Source organism: Lepisosteus oculatus, chromosome 2 (genome assembly GCF_040954835.1).
Source record: "Lepisosteus oculatus isolate fLepOcu1 chromosome 2, fLepOcu1.hap2, whole genome shotgun sequence".
NCBI lineage: Eukaryota > Metazoa > Chordata > Actinopteri > Semionotiformes > Lepisosteidae > Lepisosteus > Lepisosteus oculatus.
In genome coordinates, this window is record NC_090697.1 from 4,466,819 (window position 1) to 4,486,291 (window position 19,473).

At 37.5% G+C, this 19,473-nt stretch overlaps 1 protein-coding gene across 1 annotated transcript; it reads left to right on the forward strand.

The window, feature by feature from the left end:
• Nucleotides 1-2,566: 2,566 nt before the first annotated feature.
• LOC107078147 (trace amine-associated receptor 13c-like) lies at nt 2,567-3,583 on the forward strand. The gene has a single exon (XM_069185747.1). The coding sequence runs from the start codon at nt 2,567-2,569 to the stop codon at nt 3,581-3,583; it is 1,017 nt and encodes a 338-aa protein (XP_069041848.1).
• The last annotated feature ends 15,890 nt before the right edge of the window (nt 3,584-19,473 follow it).

Consider the following 19,473-nt stretch of genomic DNA (forward strand, 5'->3'; position numbering starts at 1 on the left):
GCTGAAAACAACCTCCCAGTAAGTCTTTGGAAGGCACAGCACTGTACAGTACAATATAAGGTTTAAAGTCTTAAATTTAAAGTTGCATTGTTTGTTTATTGCTGGTTGCTGAAATTTGGCAAGACAAAGATTTTTCCAACGCATATGTAAACCTGAAAGGGGCACATTGCAATCCCAACAAGCTATAATTCTAAACTATATCCATATATTCTGTTATTAAGATACTTAAAGCAAAACTCTGACCAGGCTTTGAACCGGCTACATTACAGTCCATGAGCATTTCATTGTCCATTACTACTATAAGGATAATATTTTTTTTTGTTAATGAATCCAGCAAGCCTACTACTGGGGACGCATGCGACACAATGTTGAGAAGTTATTTTTACTAGAATATGATAAGTGCATGAAACCAGAAACTCTAAGAGGTTTAAATATTTAATTTTGATTCACTATATTACTGTACTTCTTTTTCTGTCGACACACAGGTGCATTGTGCTTTTGAGGCACAAATTCCAATCCTTCTCCAGCTGCAGCACACTTTCTAAAAATGATTAAATCTCACTTAACACCACGTTCACAAAAGCCCCCCAAAATGTTCATCATGTGGTCACTAAAGGCTGAATTTTAAAAACGCTTATGAGGTTTTATTTACGTGATCTGGATTTTAATGAATTTTTGAGTGGTATTTATTCGCTTTACATGTTTAAAATATTTTTATTTTTATAAAACTATGGTTTTATAAATATAGTATAGTTTATTAACTTTAATATGTTTTTTTCTTTACATGCACCATTAACGCTTGACCTCCATTGACAGTACACCACTCTGCAGCACAATAGTGGAAGGGAAATTTAAGTCTTCACAGCGCCCCCTGACAGGGTTACAGAGTAGTGCAGTCTCTGTATTCTGCTGTGCCTACCGCTGCATGCCTATGCACATTCTGCATGGCTGCATCTGTATTTACAAGTGATAGAGGCCCAAATGATCCTAGTAACAGGTCAGCCGAGGTCAGCTGAAAGCAATATGCTCAATACTGCTGGCCTGCCACAGTTGAGTTTTCATATCCTTACTTGTACATATAATACACATTATTGGTCCGAAATTACCTGGGTCAGTTTTGTCAGCCTTCTTATGGATCGGCGGTACATTAGCTATATTCTAGTCCTTAGCCATTATCCCTGACCTGTGCGATTGTTGGAAGGGTTTGGTTAGTAGCTTCAGAATAACATCTCTTGTTTCGTAGAGTAAAATTGATTAGTTGCCCTTGAACCCTGGGGTTTCATTTATCTTGAGTCCTTCAAATACCTGAAACACTTCAGTTTCTTCTGAGTACTATTATTAAAAAATATGTATTGCTGCTTGGTGGATGTTGTCTATTTCTTAATTACTGAAAAGCAGAGTTACATTAATGCATACTGTAGTTCATGTGCCATTTCCTTATCAGTATCTAAAAATGTATTGTTGTTGTCTTGGGTATATTTTACTTCATTCATAATGCTCCTTTTGTTCTTGTTGTAGTTTTGAAAGTAGTATAAATGTTCTGTTTCTTTTATTTACCCCTCAGCATGGATAAACCTTCACCTGTTTCTTACCTGATCCATGCCCATTCATGCTGATGCAATTTCCTAAAGTTTATACATAAACCAGTTAAGCTAGTAATATATAAATATCAAGGAATATAGTAGCATAAACATGTGTTTTTTAGCCTCCAATGGAATATTCCTTTCTACCTCTTTCTCTTCTAATATCCTTATTAAACTGTGTCTGTAGTTCATATACTTCCTCTGACTTCTGATGTCCTAGCCATGGTCCGATCATAGTTTGGGTTCTAGTGAAGTCAAGAGGCTTTTTTAATTTATGAGAATTTATGATGCAGAGAAATTAGATTAACGATCTCATCATTTTATGTTTTGTTTTTTTTTTCTGTGTGGTAGAAAAACAGTGAGCTCTAATGATTAAGTGCATTTAAGACGTGGGAGGTGTCTCCAAAAGCAATTTTTAAAATGTACTGATGCATGTCATGTCAATGTATTGCTGCATTTTTTAAACATTTTTTACTCATGAAAAACCATGACAGCAGACTGCATTTATACCTCTGATTCTAACAAACACTTCCAGTTATTTTAGTGTGTTAAATTAATTTGTTGTCCTTTTACTATGTTATTTTTCCACACACATTAAATACAGGTATAATGTACGTTTCCATCTTCAAGTTACATTTTATTTATTAAGCTTATTTCAAAATTCATTGATATTTACTCTTATTTCCTTCTACATTTCAATATGGTGGGGGGCTGTTCTGTTAGCTCCCTCACATAACCCCAGAAAAATAGAGATTATTTGAACAAAGAAACTGTCATCAAATCCTGCTCATAGCAGGAGGAGTTAACACTCCTCTTGTGTTATAAATGTCACACCACCCACATGTTATTGTCAGACACTGTTAAGCGGACAAAGTGGATTGATTGTGTCTGTTTTTATCACAAATTTATAATTAAAACTATAAAGTACTGGTTTCAAATTTGAATTGAAGAGAAGAGTCAGAATTTTAAGGTGACTTTATTCCATGGAACAGTCAGAATTACAAGCAGTCGAATACTGCTTCGAATCTAATTCTTCCTGCCTGAAGGAAGTGCGATCTCCAGCTGTGTATGTAGTGATGTATATTTCTGCAGTGGCAGTGGTGATGCTGACAGTGTGTGGAAACCTGGTGGTGATCATCTCTATCTCTCATTTCAAGCAGCTCCACACACCAACAAACTTCATAATGCTTTCTCTGGCTGTGGCAGACTTTCTAGTAGGAACAATTGTGATGCCTGTCTCCTCGTTTTTTTTAATAGAAACCTGTTGGTATTTTGGGGAAATGTTTTGCATACTTTATAAAATCTTGTTTTTCTTCCTCACTTCTGTTTCAATTGGTAATGTTGCATGCATAGCTATTGACCGCTATTTTGTTGTGTGTCACCCATTACTTTATTCTACTAAAGTCAAAGTTAATGTAACAGCTTCTGTCATATTGCTTAATTGGATGATATCACTACTGTACAATTCAACATTCATGTATTTAAATGGAAATATTGATGGTGCTGAAATACAAAACTTTTGCACTGGAGACTGTTTGCTTTTCATGTCTAAAAGCTGGGTAGTAATTGATTTATTATGTACGTTGATTTTGCCTTCGTCTGTAATGATAACATTATATTTCAAGATTTTCATAGTTGCTCGAAAGCATGCACGAGCAATCAGCACTGTTACAGAGCAGATGCGTTCAGCAGATGGAGGCAATAATAAAATTTCCACAAAATCTGAAAGGAAAGCTGCAAAAACATTAGGAATATTAGTGATTGCATTTCTGCTCTGTTTGATACCATATTATATATGCAGTCTCGTTCTTAAAAATGTGGACCGGTCCTCTTTAGTACTTCGTGTTCTAGGTTGGCTGTTCTTTTTTAATTCAGTCATCAATCCTATAATTTATGCTTTGTTTTATCCCTGGTTCCAGAAGTCTGTTAACCTGATTGTTACCCTTAAGATATTTAAAACAGGATCCTCCCTGATAAACCTGTTTTCTAAAGAGATTTAAATCTACAGTCTTCTCTTAACGTTAGAAACATAAATAATGTTATAACTAATTTAATTCTGTAAATGTTTGTTTTTAAAATCTTTTTTCTAATTCTTATTCTGTATTAAATTCATATTTCATTATAGATCATGTATTAATGTACCACCAAGTCCTGATCCAAGCAAATAAACAACTGTTTTGAAAAAGCTGGAGGATTGCTTTTATCCTTGGTATTTTTCCCAAATGTCTATGTAGATTTCCATTTTTGAGAAATAATAAAACCTTTTATTACTTTTTATTTAATGTTAGTGCTATTGTTGTTTTATATGTTTTAGATCATTTTCATTTTATTTTAATGTTTTTACACAACTTTTTATGATCAGTATTTATAGAGGAGAACTGCTGGTGGCACATGGAGACCCTGCAGCTAAAGCTGAGATTTTAATATTATTTTGCTCACAAACTGGATAAACGTTGGTTCCAGTATTACAATCCTAAACAGCAGCATTAAATCAGCCAAAAACAGATGGAGCATTATGGTTCTATTACATTATACAGTATATTTTCCTTTTATTTCAGAGTTTTTACAGAAATAATGTACCTGTGACTGCAGCTGTGAGTTTAGTATATTTTTGCTAATAAATAAAGGCTAAACCTTCATAGAAAATTTACAATCTTAACAACAGCAAAAAAACTAAATCATAATTTTACTATTTAATTTATTTTGGTGTTGTAAAAAAATAACATTTAAAACATGTTTTCCTAACTTGGGTGTTTATTTGTGTACTCTTTGCAAAACACTTGAATTTATCTTTCTTTCTCCTTCTTCAATCTCTTTATCAAATTTCACCTGTTACATGAAACCATATAAAAAATTCAAGAAGTCAAGAACATTTAATTAAATATTTATTTGAATTTGAAGGTTCAATGATGTGCCTTTGAAGATTTTAGTTTTAGTTTTTTGTAGTCTTTTTGAATATTTATAACTTTGTATGGCTGCATCTGTGGAAGTAATAGAAGCATAGAAGCAATATAAAAATGTCAATTAGAACATTAAGCTTAACCAAATATGAATAACAATAATAAAAGTGTTTAAAGTTTAAATCACAATGACCATGTGTGTTTTTAACATATACACCTTCATTGTGCTATATTCCTTTTTATTGTGTATAGCAGGGTATTATCAGGGTATTACTTCATTTGTAAATCACAATGTGATGGAGCTCAATGTGAATGGAAGAGAGAATATCTGCGAGAGGCATTGGAGATACTGGAGTGCTTAACTGACATGTGCATAACACTTAACATCAAAGTAAAATTCTGAACATATTTCCAAGCCACCACTCTTAATAACATACTAAGATGGTAAAATATATAAAAGTAAGAATAAATTATTATAAACCGTATGCTACTTTTTAATAATATTATATTAATATTAAACTAGTAGGCTTATCTATCAATAGCAGAAAATATATATTTTTAGTGGAAATAAATTCATTATAAGAAGTCAAAGAGATAGAATGAAATAATTTAAATTATTTTCTTTAAACAAAATTATTTAAATAATTAAATTAGCTATTTAAAATGTAATTATTACATTGAAATTAAATTATTTAATTATTGAATTATTTGTAAACACATTAGATTTTTTTTAATGTCACACGGTCGTGTTGGAGATCACAGAGTGTGGACAGTTTCTAGAAAAACAGGTGCACTCCGATGAACTCCGTTGAACTCCGGCACAAATTAAACACAGGATACTCCTGTAAGTGTTACATTCAGAAAAAGGAGCATCCTTTTGTTGCCTGAAGTACATCTTTCAGTTTTGGATTAAATAAATGTTTGTCAGATAATACACACAATTTTGCTCTATTTGGGACTGGTGTTTTTGCGTTAAGACACTTAAAAAAAAACAGGACAGCTATTCACACAGACACTTATAAGTACTCTGTACCATCAGACAGCAAATCAATCTGCTTCTGTCTTACACATTCATCCTGACTCTGTGATTAAAAGGATTTAAGGATGTTACTGGCATTAGAGCTTCACTATGCATGGTACAGTATTGAGATGGTTTGAATTTACTGAAACTATAAGAAATCAGAAGATTAAATTGAGAAAGTGCCTTTATGGCTACCAGGAATTAATTGTAAAAAAACAATATACAGATCCATTCGGAATGCATGGGGATAATGCAGTACTTTGCAATGCACATACTATGTTTTACAGCACCTTTTTAAAAATACTATGTTGTGGGACTGCACTGCTTTGTAAAACTGCCAAGTGAAAGCTCAACATGACAGTTAGAAGCATTGGGGCTGTTGCCAGGGAATGCCTGATTTTGAATCCCGGTCAAAGCTCAGGGACAATCTTTTTCCAATTATAGAATTTAAGTTTTATACTGTTAAGACTTTTATTAATTTTCAACTGTATACTACAGTACTTTAAATGTTGAATTAATTAAAAAAGAGAGTAACTTTACAAAAACAACATTACACAGTTAGAAATATTGTTACATCCTCGTGCGTGCCCATGTTTTGTTTAGTTTATTCTGTATTTCACCATTACCTTGCCCAAACGTGTCATATCAACCTCTGTGCTCTTTTGTGCCCTATTCCTTGTCTACACTCGCTTTCCCTTTTTGTATTCGTAGTTCACTTGTGTACTTGTGTGAACTTTTGTGTTAAGGGTTAGTTAAGGTTGTTGGGTATATTCTGCACACATAGTTGATTTCTATATTAGTAACATTAGTTTAGGACAGGTGAGTGGTGTTTGTCTTGTATGGTTTTGGGTAGTTAGTGAAGGTTAGCCAGGGCATTAGAAGACACCAAAGACCGAGTGTTTCGGGTTTCGGGTAAGTGATTGGCTGTCCAAAATGACCGACAGGAGCACTCGTGATACATTGGACGGTAGTGAAAAGATTTAATCATTTAATCTCTTTACTGTGCACATTTTAATCTGCTCAGTATTTGTTACGTCCCAGTGTGTGTTCTGTGTGTGTTTTTTTCTATGTTCCACACTGCTGACCCTTGATTGTTCTCCCTTCCCCATTGGCCCACCATCACTCCACTGTTTTAGTATGATGTCATCATTAATTAGCCTCAGCCAATCAGAACACATCTTATTCACTATATAACATGGAGGTTTTCAGAAAGAAGAGGCCTTTCGTTTGACTTCGGTCCCGGTCAGTTTTGGTTATCGCTTCGCTTCTTGTTATTGTTTCGGCTTCGTTTGTTGGTTTGTTTTGCTTTGTGTGTGTGTATTTTTGTATAGCTTCTGCTTTGTTGTTTTGTTGGATTTACGTTAGTTTCATTATACTTTCGTTTGTTTGTGTGTTCATCCTTGTTTTGTCATTACCTTGCCCCAGTGTTACATGTTCAACTTTTGTGTTCTTTTTCTACCCTGCTCCTATTTATTACTCTTGTTTTCCCTTATTTGTCTTCCTGGTTCACTTGTGTGTTTTTCAGTTTTTGTGTGAACTTTTGTATATAAGGTTAGTTTAGGTTGTTGGGTACACTTACACACTTAGTTGATTTTGTATTAGTACACTAGTTTAGTACGGGTGAGTGGCGTTTGTCTTGTGTGGTTTTGGGTAGTCAGTGCAGGTTAGCTAGGGTGTTGAAGACGCCGAAGACCGTGTGTTTCGGGGTTTCTTTTGTAGTCAGATTAGCTTTCCCTCACTGTCCTAGCCAGCTCCATTTTTGTTTGTTATTTTCTTTCCTTTGGCACCACTCTAGTTCCTTACCCTTATCATACTTCCTAGTCCCTCACCAAAACCCCCCCTGCTTCCAAAAGAATTATCCTAAATGTTACACCCCTTTTCCCCTAGACACTTGGGGTCGTAACAGTATTGAATATTTATATGGAATTTTACCACTAAAGGGAAATTTTAGTAGCTGAGCATAAAAAAAAGAGGAGCATAATGCATCTGAAGGTCATAAACTATATTAATTTAGGAACATAAACATATTACTGTATGTAAACTGTACTGTATATGGCTGGTCTTGGTATTTTAAAGAAAAAATACACACCAGTCTTCCATTTCTCCCTAAACATTTGAAGCATCAAAGTTTATGAAACAGTCCCCAAATATGTGATAGCTGTATAGAATTTTAATTTTAAAAAATATATTTAACACAAAAATTAAGCTGTTTACGTTCCTCCGTCTGAGAATATAGTCACTCGTTGCTACGCAACGCAGAAACACAGCCACAGCTAACTAGCAAAGAGAGGACATTAGCTAGCCAATATGGTAAAGGAATACATTATTTTTTTATTTTTTTTTGCACATTTATTTGAACATTTCCATCGATTGCACAAGCACTTGGAAACTGTCGAATCCCTAGCTCATCTGCATTTTCTTTTATGCTCCGGGCCTTCTCCCAGTCTAGCGTCGGTCTTTGTCCTCTAGGGTATAATGCCGGCAATTTGTGTTAGAATTGGGTTTCCAATAACGCCGCAGCAGACTCTTGTTTTTATGGAACAAGTAATAGGTTTATTCCATGCTGAAAAAAAGATGAAAGAGAACACAAGATTTCGGCCGTGGAGCCTTCTTCAGGTGTGAGAGAGACAGGGCAGTAGGCAAAGGTAAAGTAGTGGGAGAACAAAGGTTGGGAGGGAGGAGGAGTGAGAGGCGGGAGCAGGGGACAGAAAGAGAGGCCAATCAAGAGGTGTAAAAAACTCTTGTTTTTATGTCCACTATAATGGACAATCTCCCTCGTTTTTAACCAAGCGTTTCATAATTTCCTAAAATGAAAATGCGACAGAATTCTGGGGTCTCCCTATACCAGAGATTACGGTAGGGTTCAGAATGGTGATTGGCTGACACCATCTGACACTACTCTGATTGGAGAAAAAAAAAACTTGTTGATCTGTTCTACATAGCAGGAAGACAACAGCATATGCTGCTTCTATTCGAAATGCATATTTTAAAAGTTTAAATAGGAAGTAAAATCTTACAGCGTACACAGAAAAATCACGCATAAAAAGTGGTTATTAACTATCGAAACCTGTTTTATTTATTTTATTTTTATTTAGATTAAGAGTTCCCATCACCCCCATTTCCATTTAAATCGCAAACCCATGTTTAACAATATATGTACATTTTTTAAGATTATTTTTATGTTGTGAATGTCTGTAGATTGTATCTTATTTTTAGTTTTTGTTTTCTTTCACATTACTTTTATATACTTTTATCATGATTAAAATACTTTTATTTTTTCACAATCTGGCAATGCCAGACAGAATTCACATTCGCTACAGCCAAATGGCCTTGCACATCAGGAAATCAAGGAACAAAACAATTATCGCGCCCAGCTCCTCAATGGAAACGCTTTAACATGCTAATGCGTTGGTGTAACACTTTGTGTCTAGAGTACATTGTGAACAAACCGGTTTCACAGGTCTTTTCAATCCCCAGCCACTGTTGTTTCATCGGTTGTTATCCTGTAAAGCGCTTTGAGGAGCCATCTTTAAAGGCGCTATATAAAATAAAGTTTATTATTATTATCAATATTGATCATATTTTTCCTCCCAGAACTTGTAAATTGTTGTTGTCATTGTTGTTGTTATCCTGTAAAGCACTTTGAGAAGCATACTGTCCAGCTTGTCAGGTGCATTCTCTTGTAAATTAATTAGTAGAGCTTTGGGCTTATTAGTGCTCCACTTACAGCAACCCAATGTAAATACATTTTGTCTCCAAATCCACCACCACTTGTATGAATCATAGCCCTGCCAAACGATGCAAATTCTGCTGCAATTGTTGAGTGCAGGAATTATTCAGTATGGCATCTCCATGTTCAAGTAAACACTGCTCTGTGTGCAAATGCAAATGCAATTAAAAAAAGTTTTTTTTTTAAAAAGCCACCTTTAAAGGCGCTATATAAAATAAAGTTTATTATTATTATTAATATTGATGATATTCTTCCTCCCAGGACTTGTAAAATTGTTGTTGTTATTCCGTACAGCACTTTGAAAAGCCTACTGTCCAGCATATTGTATTTCATTATACTTTGACAGATCGTCTTATAATCACTTGTTGTTAGAATATCCCCCAAGAGGATATTCCCCCCAAGAGGATATAGAGGATATCCCCCAAGAGGTATCCAGGTAACAGTGAAAGGGGCGTACAGTCTGGGGAGATCGCCCATTTTCCATGTAAATTGTTCCCTAGTTCCGCACCCCTTGGTGTCTCTCTCTCTGGCTCTCTCTCTCTCAGGCCCGCACTTTTGGCGGGCTTGTCTTGTGTCTCCCCCTCGTCTGGGTGCAGGAGTGCTGCTGGCAGGTGGTGACTGAGAAGAAATAAAGCGCAGTTTTTAACTCCACAAGTCTGAGTATCGGTGTTTGTCCTCAACGAACCCAAATTCATTACATTGGTGTTAGAAGCGGGAGGATGGACAGTGAACGGCCGATGATGTCGGACTCCAGCAGCCGAGTGACCCCCTAAAGCGCCTTTTGGGGGCGAGCAGCAGACGCCAGGGGCCGGGACGACCCCTCAGCACCGCCAGTGGCCACAGTCCTTATCAGTGCTACCCCACGGTGACCTACTCAGCGGAAGGGGGACCCTTTCCCGGGATGCCTCAGGCCGTGTGGCAGGAAGGAGACGCCAGACCAGCGGGGTCCAGCCCGCCACCCCTCCTCCAGCCTGCGCCGGTGAGACTGAGCCGTTATAATGGGGAGATCCCATGGCAAATGTTTGATGCCCAGTTCCAGATGGCGGCCTGGGCAAACGGCTGGTCTCAGGTGGAGATGGTGGGCCACCTCGCCGCTGTCCTGGAGGGGAAGGCCTGTCAGGCGTTGCTGGATGTACCCGGGGACCAGGGGAACAACTACGCAGTGTTGGTGTCGGCCCTCCGGAGGCATTTTGGCAGGAGAGGGGAGGTGCTGGGACTGCTGCGGGCATGGTTGGGCTAACACTGCTGCCTAGCGGGAGAGCCACTGTGTCCAGTCGCCGCAGACGTGGCCTACTTAGCCCGCCAGGGTTTCCCTACTCTCCCAGAGGAGGCCCACCGGGAGATAGCGCTCCAGGCGTTCCTCTGGGCTCTGGCGCCGACTGAGGTGCAGCCCCACGTGATGCTGGCCGCACCGGAAAGACGGGGAGGAGGAGACAGCCAGCGAGGCACTACTGGGGGAGTGACAACGGCTGGTCATCTGCCACTGCTGTGGGGAGAGGGGGCACATCGCCCGGGAGTGCCAGGTGCTGGACCCCGGGGACTCCAGAGGCCGTTGGGAAACAGGTGCGGGGAGGCCTTACAGGGGGAAGGCCGCCCTTGAGCGACGCTACCCCCGCTCCGGAAAACCAGAGGGAGCGCTTCACCCCGCCTGCTGTGGGAAGGGTTGGCCACAGCCGGGGCTTATTTCTTCCCTGCCTCATAGAGGGCAGACCCTGCCAGGCCCTCGTCGACACCGGTTCGACCATCACCCTGCTGCGGCCTGGTGTCCTGCCTGGCACCGAGGCAGCCGGACCCCCAGGGCACCCCCTGTGCACTTTGGGGCTGCGAGGGCGAAACACCCCTTCTACCTTGCCCCAGTCTGCGAAGACTGTATCCTGGGGTTGGACTGGTACTTACTGTACTGTACTTAAGTACTACTAAAAAAAAAGGGGGTTTTGGAGGGGGGTGGGTGTCTTTCTGCAACTTGGGGGAAAAAGCTTCTCCCATATTATTTGATACACAACACAATATTGTGTTTTTGGGGAAAAACACAATGACCCAATAATGGAGGAATGCGTTCTTTATTGTGTTGATGATTATGATTCCTTCTCCAGTCTCCCTCTGCTCACACTTCCTCTTTGGATGATATTCTTGTATTTATCTTGACCTGCCGCCAGATCTTCCCATTGTGATCCAGCTAATGTGCAAATTACTGGATAAATACAATATTATACAACTACACAATGGCTTAAACTGGAGCTCCACTTCAGGGCCAGAATAATGTAAGTTAAATAATGCAATACATTAGTGCTCATTCACTTTTTATACTTTTGTCTGATTTTGAGATATTTCACTGCATTTCATGAATAACTTTATTATTTATTAGTGATTATTAGTGATTCTTTGCCAGGTGTCTGCAGCAATTATGGGCAACGGATTTTACCCACTCATAGTTTTCCATAAGGAGCCATAATTCATATTCTCCAAATAAAGACACTCATTCTTTGCTGTTTGTTGTTGCAAAGGAGTCAAGGCTTGATGCTCCTGCCTCCTGAGAGTGGCACATTTACTCTGATTGATAAACCCTGTGTGGCTTTCAACTGACAACTGACAACTGACAACTGACAACTGACAACTGACAACTGACAACTGACAACTGACACCCGAGTTTGCCTTTGCAACGCTGGAGCAAACCTGAAGTCAGTAATCTGGTTAATTCAATCTGGCTATCTAGAGAAAATCTTAAACAAGCTAAACCTGTTTCATGAACCAGCCACCTGATCTCTTAAAGTCCATAGCTGTGTATTGTTAGGCCTCCTTCAGCTGTGGTCTCATAACAACACATGTTTCTCTCCAGAGTGATCTACATTCCTGACAATCACACCCTGTGTTATGTTGCAATATATTATATTTATTTTGTTCTAAAGTTTGACATTTTTTCTACTTTTAACTAAATATTACATACTGCATAGAGTTTAACTCATTGTTTAAAATTCCCTCTTGTATTTCATAAATATTCCCTCTTGTATTTCTGTTTGTCAGAAATTCATTTTAGAAAGCAAACTCTCCTGATGAGATCTGCTCTATGGAAGTACAGGGTGAAGCAATTAAGTACAAATAAAATTGGGAGAATCTCTACAGTACACTTGAACTATAAATACAAATGTAACTAATCAATATTTGTTACTATTTTTTAATTATTTTTTTTAATTTTTAAGTTAATACATTGTATGCAATCAAAAACAGAATAAATTCCATAACAGTATATATAAGAAAGCATAAGTCATATCATCACACTGACATAAATACTGATTTTTTAGCAGAAATTCATTCATATAAGAAAGCCAAATACCCTGGTGAGAGCTGCTAGTATCATGGGATTGAAGGTGGATTTAAAGCACAAAAATTCTGCATCTAATGTATGTTACAATGAATGATAAAACTGATACAATTTCTGAAAACAAATTAAATTAAGAAAAATATAGATCTTAAAATGATACATTCATGCACCTTACAGTTCTAATGGAAAAATACTGAGAGTAGCAGTACATACCTACGAGTGCTCAGGAAATAAATTCAGCATAGAAGATGCACTATTAAAAATCTGAAGTGTTATAATTAGTTTCAGTGACTTTTGAAACCAGGGATAAAACAGAGCATAAATTATAGGATTAAGAGAAGAATTAAAATATACTAACCAATTTAAGAAATTAACATCCACGTAAGAAGAAGAAGATAAACTTTTATCAGCATTAACAGAACTGTTTACAAAATATGGACATACATACAATAAAAAAACAACAATTACAATTCCTAACGTTCTTGCAGCTTTTCTTTGAGATTTGGTAGAAAGTGCACGATTCTTTTTTTTAGAAACTGTTTGTCTCTTAACCAAACCAGTAATTTTAGCATGCCTTCTAGCCACAACAAAGATTTTTCCATATAATAATAATATCACAGAGCATGGCAGAATAAATACAGTAATTAAATCAGCTGTACCCCAGGCTTCACTGATCCCAAACTTACATTCTCCAAGACATATATTTGTTTTTCCTGTACTGCTAATATTTCCATTAAAATAAATTAGTGCCAAATTGTATAGGACTGCAAACAGCCACACAAACACTATAAACAATCTTGTCATTTTTACTGTTACTTTGGTGGAATAAAGTAAAGGGTCACACACAGCCAAATACCGGTCTATAGCTATACAAGCGACATTATAAACTGAAACAGAAAATATGATGTAACCAATTGTGTTGTAAAATATGCAGTTAATTTTATCAAAATACCAACAGGTCTCTATTAAAAAAAATAAGCAAAAGGGCAACACAGTCAGTCCAGTTAGAAAGTCTGCCACAGCCAGAGAGAGCAGGAGGAGGTTAGTTGGTGTGTGGAGCTGTTTGAAGTGAGAAATAGAAATGATCACCATCAAGTTTCCACACACTGTCAGTATCAGGACTGCTGCTGCAGAAATATACATCACCACATAGGTGACTGTAGATCGCACTTCTTTAATACAAGATGAGTTGTCAGCCTGAAAGCAATACTGCACTGCTTGAAATTGTGTTACTTCCATGAAATTGTAAATGAATTAAAAATAAGAATAACAAGCTTATCGATATTTAAGCACCTTAAAGAAAATTCATAAATATTGTATACAGCAAAAATAGATGCAATGTATACTGATTAGAATAACATGAATGTCTTTGTCTTCCACTCAGTGTCTATCCTTTGAAGTTTGTATGACATTTATGTCCGTAGTTGTTGTCCCCTCCTGCTGCTAATAAATCTTGATGACTCCTCTGTTTCTTTAATGACACCTGTTATCCTGGGGTTATGTGAGGAGCCTAGAGAACAGCCACATCCCCAGAGTAAACTAGGAGTAAACAGAAAAAGACAAAAACAAGGATGTCATGGTAGTGGAATGGTTAGCATTGGAGCTTTGCAGGACTGGAGCTCCTGATTCAATTTTGGACCAGGGGTGTGGAGTCTGTGTGGAGTTTGTATGTTCTCCCCATGTTTTTTGCCACGTGCTCCTGTTTCCTTCCACAGTCCAAAGACCGAATATAATTTGCCCAGCCTAAGAGGGGGGATCTGCTCTCATTGACAGCTGACACTCCTCCATACGCTCAAGTGAAAAATTAATAACACCAATGTAAACGTTGTATTTACAATTTGTTGATAATAAAAATGTTAAGTTCTCTAAAGCTTTCTCAGTCAAGTATGATAATTTACCTAGGGAGCTGTGTAAGCATGCGTAGGCAGCAAAAGATCAGCTAAACTGGGAAGATGTGACACTGAAGATATTATTAATAACCTTTTAAATCTGAAGGGAGATCTAAAGGGATCCACTAGATAGAGGTTCCTCCTTCTGGAGCAATTCAAAGGGAAAGACGTTGACTATTCGTTCGTTGTTATTAGAAAATCACTTCTATTCGAACATGTTGTGATATTTAGAAATTTAAAAAAGTCAATAGAGTGTCCATAATATTGCTATTTTAGTTTTTCAAATAAATGTTTGTTAAAAGAAAACTCGTGGCGCTAGCTGGATTTGAACAATTGACCTCTCGTTTAGAAGTGAGGCACTTAATTTCTGCAATTTCCCTCACGGGATCAATAAAGTATCTATCTATCTTAAACCATCACACCAATAGTTCAGTCACATGACAAGCGGTGAAACAGCCGTACACATATCAATAGATACTGAATGTGTCTATACTACTGTTTGTGTACATGAATATAATTATATCATTATTAATTTCTTTAGATATGTAATTCCTTATTATATTCCCTATATTCCCTATTAATTAAAATTCTAAACGTATGCTTGTTTACTCCTGTATCAAGCGTATTGGCAGAAAAGCTTAAAACTATCACTTTTCTCACAAAGTACTGTATAAACGTACAGTGACATGGTCAGAAGGAGCAAGGAGCACGTAAAAACGTTTCCAAAATAACCACATGTACGACTTTGATGCTTAAAATGTTTAGGGAGAAAGTGGAATACTGGTGTGTATTTTTTCTTTGAAATACCAAGACCAGCAATATACAGTTTACATAATATGTTTATGTTCCTAAATTCATATTGTTTATGACCTTCAGATGTGTTATGCTCCTCTTCTTTTTATGCTCAGCTACTAAAATTTCCCTTTAGTGGTAAAATTCCAAATAAATATTCAATACTAAGCGGATTAAAATGTGCACAGTAAAGACATTAAATGATTAAATCTTTCCACGACCGACCAACACACCACGAGTGCCCCTGTCGTTCATTTTGGCCAGCCAATCATGTACCGCGGTATGACGGGTTATGACATGCTATGATGGAATGATTTGCCAACGGTTTGTACAGCGCACTTTGAATGGAAGCATCTGCATTATTTATTATATTTTATCATTAGAGAAATTTGTTTTATTTGTTAAAATACAGTTTGTGCATTGTCCAGGAATTGAAGCCTGGACCATATTCCTGGCAGGTGACATTTCTACCAATGAATCAAAGCGTTGGTCAGTTTAAACAAGTTAATTTAAGACTGCATTTCATTTTCCATTACAACAAGCCTAAAAGCAAAACGTAGTTAAAACATGCCTGTTGTTTCCAAAATGACCACAAGTGAATGAGTAAAGGAATTCAATGCAGATGTTTATGAATGGAAGGTAAGGTTGCCTATGTGGGTCCTTTGGCTTCTCCCTCTCCAAAAGGATAAAAAATGGCTCAGCTGCAAAGCACATTTGTGCAAGATGTTTAATCCGGACACACCCAGAACTCATCCATTCACGTAAAATAAGAAAACTATATACAGATGCAGCCATTGAAAATGCACGGTACAGACATGTAATTGGCTACGTCCTCACGCATCGTACCGCGGTACCTGATTGATTGGCCGACAGAGGCACTCGTGGTGCATTGGTCTGTCGTAGAAAGATTTAAATGTCTTTACTGTGCCCATTTTGGTATTGAATATTTATATGGAATTTTACCACTGAAGGGAATTCTTAGTAGCTGAGCATAAAAAGAATAGGAGCATACTGTAACGCGTGTGGATGCCATAAACGATATTAATTTTGGAACATAAACATACAGTATATGGCTGGTCTCGGTACTTTAAAGAAAAAATACACACCTGTATTCTATTTCTCCCTAAACATTTCAAGCATCAAAGTCTTTAACTAACATGTGAAATAGCATGTAAAAAAGTGGTAGTTTTAAGCTTTTCTGCTAATATAATATGGAATCGCGTATCTAAAGAAATTAATAACGATATAATTATATTCGTGTACTGTGACAGGGCTGTTTCACCTCTGCTCATGTGACTTCCCCAGTAGCCTGCTGGTCTATGTGCCGGACTAGTAACCCACAGGTTGTATATTCAAATCCAGCCGGCGCCATGACTTTTCTTTTAACAAATATTTCTTTGAAAAAATAGAATAGTGATCTTATGGACAATTGACTTTTCATATTTCTAAATATCACAACATGATCGAATTTAAGTCATTTTTAATAACAATGAATAGTCACCTTCTTTCCTTCTGACAACTGTCCCTGCTTCTGCTTCCTGCTTCTATCGTGTGTGTGTGTGGGGGGGGGGATCCCTTTAGATCTCCCTTCAGATTTAAAAGGTTATTAATCACATCTTCGGTTTCGCATCTTCCCAGTGTAGCTGCTCTTTTGCTGCCTGGGTCAACAATCACAAAGCTTTAGAGAACTTAACATTTCTATTATCAACAAATTGTAAATACGACGTTTAGATTGGCATTATTAATTTTTCACTTGGGTGTATGGAGGATTGTCAGCTGTCACTGAGAGTAGACCCCCCTTCTTAGGCTGCACACACGATCTTTTAAATTTTTATAGAGAAATGGAGACTGTACAGTATGCGTTACAATATAAACATTTATATTGATTTAAATCGCGTTTTGATTTAAATCACAAATGTGTGTTTAATTATATGTGTTTTTTGATTCACAATCAGACAAATGCAACTTAAATTGTTATCTTTGTCTTCTAAGAATCTTAATAAACTTTCAGCATAGCTTTCTCCCCGTTTAGATTTATATTTCTTGAGATTTTGGGATCAAACGTGGAAAGATTAGATTGTAATCGTTTTTATTTTTAAAATACATTTTAGAAAAGTGTAATCTATACTAAAAAGCTGTACACTACATGCTATATAGATACATACTGTATGTTTAGATATTTACATATTTAGACCCGGCGTGGCACCGAGAGAGGGAGGAGGCGCGGAGCTCAGTTCTGCTGCCTGGGGCGCTTAATACATCAATAGCGTCTGCATTTATAACTTAGTTTTTAAAATTAGTCAAGCAATATGAAGCATCTCTTTTTACTTTTAAGTCCATTAATTATCATTAAGCACAGCTTTCTCACCACTTAGACTACTTTTTGATATCATCCTTAGACAAAGTAGAAACTTGTTCTACTTTCTAATGACATACAAGTGGAAAGATTACAGATTTCAATTGTCTTTAATTTTTTTAGAAACGTTTCATCTATACAAACACCACAAAACTATTCTCGATTGTATTTCTGAATGTTATGTTACACTTAGTTCACTGTTTTAAATACATCGAATTAAGAAAGTTAGGTGTTAGCATAAACTATTAGTAATCAATAATATTGAATTTAGCACTGTAATAAGTTGTTGCACTTTCCCCCGGATCTTGTAAAAATATATTTAATTGTTCAAATATACATTAAATCTGACTATTATATAATAAGTTAAATACAAAACTTATTAACTTATTTAAAATATTTTGCTAACAATGTTAACTGTTTATAAATAATAAAATGTATTAACCAAGGAGTAGGATGGCACAGTTGTTAGTATGCTTTTAGTTTTGTTTCTTTTTCATAAATACAACAGTAGTACCTGATGTCCTAGTGGCCTTCAAAATTAAATTATGCATGCAAACCTGTGAACTAAAAAAGATAACTAAAATATCCATCCATTTCAAATGGTGGCAAAGTGGTTAGCATTGCTATCTTGCACTGGGGTCCTAGGTTCAATTCCTGCCATCCTGTGTGTGTGGGGTTTGCATGTTCTCTCTGGGTTACATGTTTTTTCTCCATATAATAATTAATAATTAATAATAATAATTGCTTACACTTATATAGCGCTTTTCTGGACACTCCACTCAAAGCGCTTTACAGGTAATGGGGACTCCCCTCCACCACCACCAATGTGCAGCATCCACCTGGATGATGCGACAGCAGCCATAATGCGCCAGAACACTCACCACACATCAGCCATCAGTGGGGAGGAGAGCAGAGTGATGACGCCAATTCTTAAAGGGGATTATTAGGAGGCCATGATTGGTAAGGGCCAGGGGGAAATTTGGCCAGGACGCCAGGGTTACACCCCTACTCTTTTCGAGAAAAGCCCTGGGATTTCTAATGACTGCTGAGAGTCAGGACCTCGGTTTTACGTCTCATCCGAAGGACAGCGCTTATTTACAGTATAGTGTCCCCATCACTATACTGGGGCATTAGGACCCACATGGACCACGGGGTGAGCGCCCCCTGCTGGCCCCACTAACACCTCTTCCAGCAGCAACCAGCAGCTGGAAGCAATGCTGCTGCTCTTCCAGCAGCAGCAATATGTGTGATACGACTCCCTCTCGCACTCCAAAACATAGTGGTAGTTTAATTGGTTTATGGGAAAACTGGCCCTGGTGTGTGTTTGTGTGTGTGTGTGTGTGTGTGTGTGTGTGTGTGTGTGTGTGTGTGTGTGTGTGTGTGTGTGTGTGTTGTTTGTGTCTGTCTGTCTGTCTGTCCTGTGATGGACTGGCGCTATGTCCAGGGTGTATTCTGCCTTGTGTCCGTTGCTTACTGGGATAGGCTCCAAATCCTCTGTACTGGATAGAGAGATTAGAAAATGGATGGAAGTAAAGGCACTGTGTGGATGGAACTATACACAGTGTTAGAAACCCACTATGAAATGGCCCCATTCCTTCAATGAATGTGCATCCAACACACAGTTCAATGCTAGCAACTAAACAAAATCTAAAATACAATCCTCGCTATTTCACATGTTAGTTAAAGACTTTGATGCTTAAAATGTTTAGGGAGAAATGGAAAACTGGTGTGTATTTTTTCTTGAACCTTTTACTAACAGTGACATATTTAGCCAATGTCCGCCTGGAATTTCCTCCCTCTTAAACATTTGTTATATCTCTGCAGCAGAACATAGCAGGAGCCTGGTTCAGGTCTTAAATTGAAGCTAACCCCCTTGGCTTTGA